Source organism: Phytophthora infestans, genomic scaffold (genome assembly GCF_000142945.1).
Source record: "Phytophthora infestans T30-4 supercont1.63 genomic scaffold, whole genome shotgun sequence".
Classification (NCBI taxonomy): domain Eukaryota; phylum Oomycota; class Peronosporomycetes; order Peronosporales; family Peronosporaceae; genus Phytophthora; species Phytophthora infestans.
Window position 1 is genome coordinate 394,464 of NW_003303696.1, and position 6,000 is coordinate 400,463.

Consider the following 6,000-nt stretch of genomic DNA (forward strand, 5'->3'; position numbering starts at 1 on the left):
CAATGTCGTTTGACCAATGGTTGGCTTGAACGACCTTGGTACCTTGTACCAAATATCCCGGAGTATGACGTGTCATACACCTGAAGTTTGAAGTGTCACACTTCATGTAACCAGGGTACACTTAGGGCTACGTACCCCGTTACATTTCCAGTTTCACAAATGTGTGGTCTTGCGGGTGCAGTAGCCTCCTTGACTTAATTATAGTATGCATTTGTTCACGAGAAAGTGCGGTACAGGTGCCAGGCATGTTGGGAAAAAGATATCTTCAACATCATAAAGATGAAAGTGTATGACATAAATTGGTTTATTTGTTTGTACAGGCCCACTTGACCCAGGCTTCCTGTTGAGGTTGAATCTACGCCTCTAACAAGGGCGACAGTGCCTGAACTGCCATTTTGTTTTTGTCCTACAGGTTTCTTACTTCGCGAAGGCTTCGTCTTCCGCACTTCAGTATCTTGCTCAAGTCTTTCACGAGTAAGTATATTTTCCGCTTCCTTGTATTGCTCAATCGTGGTGCAGCAAGCACATAAATCGCTTGGTGCACAATATCACAGATGACGAACGCTGTATATCAGTAAGATTGAGGCAAACCATTAGCTTAAAGTTAACTAACTTGGTGTGCATGTTAGGTCATGAAAGCGGTAAAATACCACAGCTGCGAAATGAAGCGCTGCAACCACCCCTCACCTACACTCACACCACACACGAGCTCAGCAATCTGCTGTGACTTGTGCAGGACATATTGCCATCCGACAGGACGGTCAGTCACCTGTCGCTGAAGGATCCAGTCTCTAATGCCATTTTCGGCACTCTTCGAAAGCATTGGAGGCGGCCCTCGGCGCTTGGGCTCGTGAGGATTGTTTCTGCGTGCAGTAGTCACGTATTTCTTCAGTGTTCTATGCGGTATTCTCGGTTATTTACTTGTTGCCTTTAGCTCTGCGCCGACGAGAACGGCTTGGACGGCACAATGGAGCTCTGCTTCGCTCTACTTGGCGCGTATTTTCCGCACGGTGGAGAAACGAAAGTGAGACCAGAGTACAGTATAAACTGCTGGAGGAGACCGGATGAAAGCTCGCTAGCTTAATATTAGCCAGTTATGATCGTTGACAGTGATCTAGCTTAATATAACAGGCTAAAACAATCGAGGCTACTAAACCGGTCGAGGCTACGAAACTGACACTTTGCCTTAAGCTACGAGACCATACAAAAAATCAGTGTGAGCTCGTAAACATCGAAAGTTTCCCAGCTGAACCGACTATCTATAGACCAGCTCAGAACACTATTCGATCAGTGCTATCAAAGTTTTCGATCAAGAATGCTGACCAGTACATCGATCACTTCATCGTTTACGCCTTTGAGGCTATTCTTAAATCTACCGTTACTCACCACGGTGAAAATACTGTCTTCACGAACGAGCATATTCCTGTGTCAGTATCAGTAGCTGATAGCTGAGGCGTTACGTTGCTTTATAAATGATAATCCAAAACTGTTGCTCACGGATATGTTTGAATACATCGGTAGTGTATCCGTGAAGATTCAACAGTACGATGTCGATATGTACAAGTCGCTTCTACAAAAAATCATTGATGCTTACGGCTTGACTGGTATGGCGATCCCTGGTGCTGTACTTGGTGAGACCTACAAGATGCCTGATGTGGACTGTTGGATTAAGGAAGAGAAAGTATGCCTGCTTCTTCGACTTCCATAGCATTTTCGGCTTAAGTAAGCAGCGGTCTGACTATAGTAAGGTTGAACATCAGCTTGACCAGTCTTCGAGCTCAACTCGGGTCGATACGATATCAACTTGATTAAGAAAGACTTGTTTGCTGTCATCGGTACCGACAACATTAAATCTGTCATCAAGAAGCCAAGCTACATGTGCATTGCTACATCGGATACGTAAATACTCGATATTAGAATCTATGTACCGGCTGGTACGAGCTACGATAAGTATCTTACAACGTATCTGGGTGGTTGCTAATGTGATGACAAAATTAGATGTATCTGTGGTTTGGCAAGGGTCTTTTCCTGTATGGGTACATCACCGCGTTCAATGTATTGAATCAGACTACAATTCCACCTAATGCAGCTTTTGATAGCAAGCTCCGTGGATCAAGTATTACCGCAGATGACTATAAGCCCATACAATTTGTCGGGTGGCGGGGGGGGGGGCAGCGTCAGCTAGCAAGAACGTCCACTGGCGTTCTTCAGCAGAAAGCTTAATGAAAACACGCAATGATGAAGCTTGAGTTGCTCTTCATTGTGGAAGTGCTTTGCGAGACCCGAAATGCTTTACTTGGGCACCGTGTTATTGTCTACACGAACCACAAGAACTTATCGCTCTCGAACTTTCAGTGATATGATATTGTGTAGATCGCTGGCGTCCTTTTGTGAAAGGGCTGGCATCGAGAGTTGTCTATATTAAGGCCAGAGCAACATTGTTGCCAATGCACTTAGCCACCTTCCTCAAAGCAAATATGCTGATAGCGAGGAGTGCTACGAAGTTGAACCAGATGGCGAGGACTTCCCGCTGGCTTTTGATGCTATCTTTGAGGCCTAAGAGACAGGCAAGCAATTGAAGCAGCAAGAACGTCAAGGTAGGCTTAAGGACCAATAACCAACAGAACGTCCGTTGCTGTGCAAGGACAAGAGCATTCTGATGTTAACCTTTTGCGTCGGCGGATTATTCGACGGTATCACCAATAGCTCAAGCATCCCGGTATGGCAAATCGGACGATCCACCAGCACTTCATCTGGTCGAAAATCAAGCATGCGATTTAAAGGCTCGTCAATCGCTGCGGAACCTGTCAGAATTGGAAACGGAACATAAAGAAACGCGGTAAATTACCTGCTACAAAGCCTGTGACCCAGACGTGGAAGATGGTGTGAGTCGACAAATTCGGTCCTTATACGCACCCAAGACCTGACAAGAAGTTTAGATCATTAGCCACGATTGATTCTGCAACTAGTGGATTTTACGTTGCGTCGGCACCGGAAAAAGGGAGCAAAAACTACATGGGCAAAGAGTGGTCCTGCAGATACCTGCACCGAGAATACTGTATTTCCGGACAAGGCAACGCGTATTCCATTTAGCCTTGAAGAGCTACGGCGTGCCACTCTATAATTTTTCTTCCAGTTATTAACAAAGCGCATGTTTTATACCATGTCACGACCAAAGAAAAGCTACATTGGAGCAGACGATCAACAATTTCGCTGCCACGTTCCATTCCGAGCCGCCGTAAAAGCGAATACCGTACCTCAAACGGCGTAGTTTTCTAAAACGCATAGAATATCGCTCTGATAGTTGAGGTGGTTGTTCGTCATAGTTGATAAGTATTGCTAAGCGGATTTCTAAGAATGCATCATGGATTTGCTTAGGTTAGCTACCGCTGTGCTCTCCTTGGGATTGACGAGTAGTACTAGCTTAACAAATACATCAGTTTCAAACTTATCCGGTAAAGCATACGGCACGTACAGCATCAAACGGTGGGTCTGACTTTAGGCGCTCGTGATGTTTCGCCGGTGATTCCTCACCACGCATTCAACGGAGAGCGCGGGAAACGTAACACGAACGACTTACGTCCGTACTAGCTGTCGACGAAGAACCCCTCGAAGGATACCACATGCAACGGTGATGCCACATCATTGTTTGTATATAGGTGACGTAGTCTAGTTCCATCTTGACACGAACCAGCTGAATTATAGCGACTTAAACCCGCGTCTTGTTGTGAATGGACAAAAGGCCTTGTAGTGGACGGTCAAAACCCGCGTCAAGTAAGTATAGCGCATTCCGTACCGGATACCCAACGTGGTTAGCTGCCACTCTGCTGTGGCGTGTTTGGTCGATTGTCTAGTCTATCCTTCTCACTTATATACCCGTGTATGGATTTTCGTTCCACAACGATACACATACCGATATACCGAACCAGTTAACTAAAAGCACAGACCACAAAGGTCACAAAAGCTTCGCGCTTGAGCATTGCCCGCCCCTGCTCCGCCGCCGCACAATCCGCTTGTTAATATGACGTGTGATGGTTATTAATAGCAACTCCCACGGACAGAAAACATTTCGATGTCCAGTATTTTTGCAAGATTTCTTTTAGAGCTTAATCTTCACGGCATGTAGTTTTAAGATCCAGTGTGTTAAAGTATTGTGAAGGACCCAGCTCCTTTTGCGAAGCACTAGCGCTTGGCATTGGCTGATAATATCTCGTGCTGAGCTAGGGGACTGGGACAACACTCTTGAATTAGATAATCCACACTGTTTCCACTCTTTGAAAGGAAAATCGACGATGTCAAACTCTCTACGTATGTATGTACAGCTAAACTTTGATCGTACGCCACATCGTGTTCACCGTACCGAACGTAAGCTTGCATCCTTAACTCAAAAAGAGCAACAATTGTGATAAGCTCACAAGACGCTTTGACAAAAGGATCGCTATTCTTAATGTTTTCATGCATGTAAATAATCATCTCCTGCTGCCGTTACAAAGCTGCAGCATCTGCTCTATACACTACCAAAGACCTGCTGCCGATCGTTCCTTTTTGTTATTGTCAGCCCTGCTCACTCATGCTCGCACGACTCTCTCACTGCTGCGCCGGTCTCGTATGCTCTCCGTTTGGTGTGTGTTTTAAACGTTTAGAGAAAAGAGCCATAAGTAGCAGGGATCTTCACATAAATCGAAACCGGTCGCTTGACCAGGTCATATTGACGGCGTCAACCAACATGAAACTTTCGAACCATTTTACGTTACCCAGAATTTACGATATTTTTGCAACCTATTGATTATTTGCAACCAGTGGTTTATAAAAAGTCTGCAGCACTAGCAATATTAATCCTGGCCTTACCAAAATGGTACAAGCTGTAGGTTTTTTGCAAAAGAAGGTGAATGGATATCTTAGCTGTTACTGAAACTAAGATGTTTTCATCAACCCTACCGCAATCTGGTACTCTGCAATTCTGCGAGCTTAATTCAGCCAATCGTAAGGGAATAAACATCAGCAAAGAAACCGAACTATTGCCTCCCACGTATCTCTAAGCATTTTGTCTCAATTCATTTTACACGACAAGCTCGCGCTAATGAGAAAGGACCGACAGGTGTTGCGTGCGAGCGATATTAATCGCTTCTTTCTTCTCATGTGGCGGGTGCTAAGGCACGCTAGTCGGCGATACCGACAGATGCTGCGTGCGAGCGATAGAGATCGCCTCTATCTTCTCGTGAGGCGGGTGTCAGGGTACAATACATAGCTCGGAGATTTTCGATGATCAGCGAGGCTCGGACCTTTGCGGATATCAGCGAGGCTTGCACTCTTCACGACTGATAGGTACACTAAGATGGACTTGACAAGATCGGTTGGCTCCATACCAACGCCGATTTGTCACTCCATTGTATCGGAAGGCTGGTTGCGCGTCTGCATAATTATTTACTGACTGTTTAATCGATGAACCTTTTCATTGCAGCCTCGAGGAGCAGCCACCTGTTCGAAATGGAGAAAGAGGCGCTGCCGATGCCTTAAAGTTTTGACCGTGTGCAATTCATGTAAATGCCGCCTAGCGTATCCTTACGATAACGTTCAAAGCACTGATAGCGCTAACTAGATTGCAGTGGCGCGCCCAGATCAAGACCGCTTTGGCCGTCGTATTTCCTGTTGTCAGTGCGATGTTATGGTGGAAGACGACGACGACAAGGATGATGAATAGGTGCAGCGATCATGGAAATCTGGCTGCTTTGGCTCGCTTTCCTTGATACCGAGCCAGATTCTACGAATCGCAGACGATGGTATGCTACTAGCAAAATTTGCTCAGGATTCCGAAATGTATGCTATAAGAGCTCGGTTAGGTCGCCGCTGAGGAAAGGCGACGCGTAATGCATGTGAAGATATTACTTAGTATTCTATAATAAAAGTTTAGAAAAAAAGCATAGCTAACGCGAAGAACTCCTACGTAACTGTGCTGTTCGATGGTTGTGATGTGCAATTTGTGCTTGCAGGCCTTCGCTC

General features: G+C 45.6%; 1 protein-coding gene across 1 annotated transcript; it reads left to right on the forward strand.

The window, feature by feature from the left end:
* Nucleotides 1–5,179: 5,179 nt before the first annotated feature.
* PITG_18150 (uncharacterized protein) lies at nucleotides 5,180–5,701 on the forward strand (the record flags this gene model as incomplete). Its single annotated transcript, XM_002896261.1, has 3 exons — nucleotides 5,180–5,235; nucleotides 5,462–5,480; nucleotides 5,600–5,701. The coding sequence occupies 3 exons, from the start codon at nucleotides 5,180–5,182 to the stop codon at nucleotides 5,699–5,701; spliced, it is 177 nt and encodes a 58-aa protein (XP_002896307.1).
* Nucleotides 5,702–6,000: the final 299 nt, after the last annotated feature.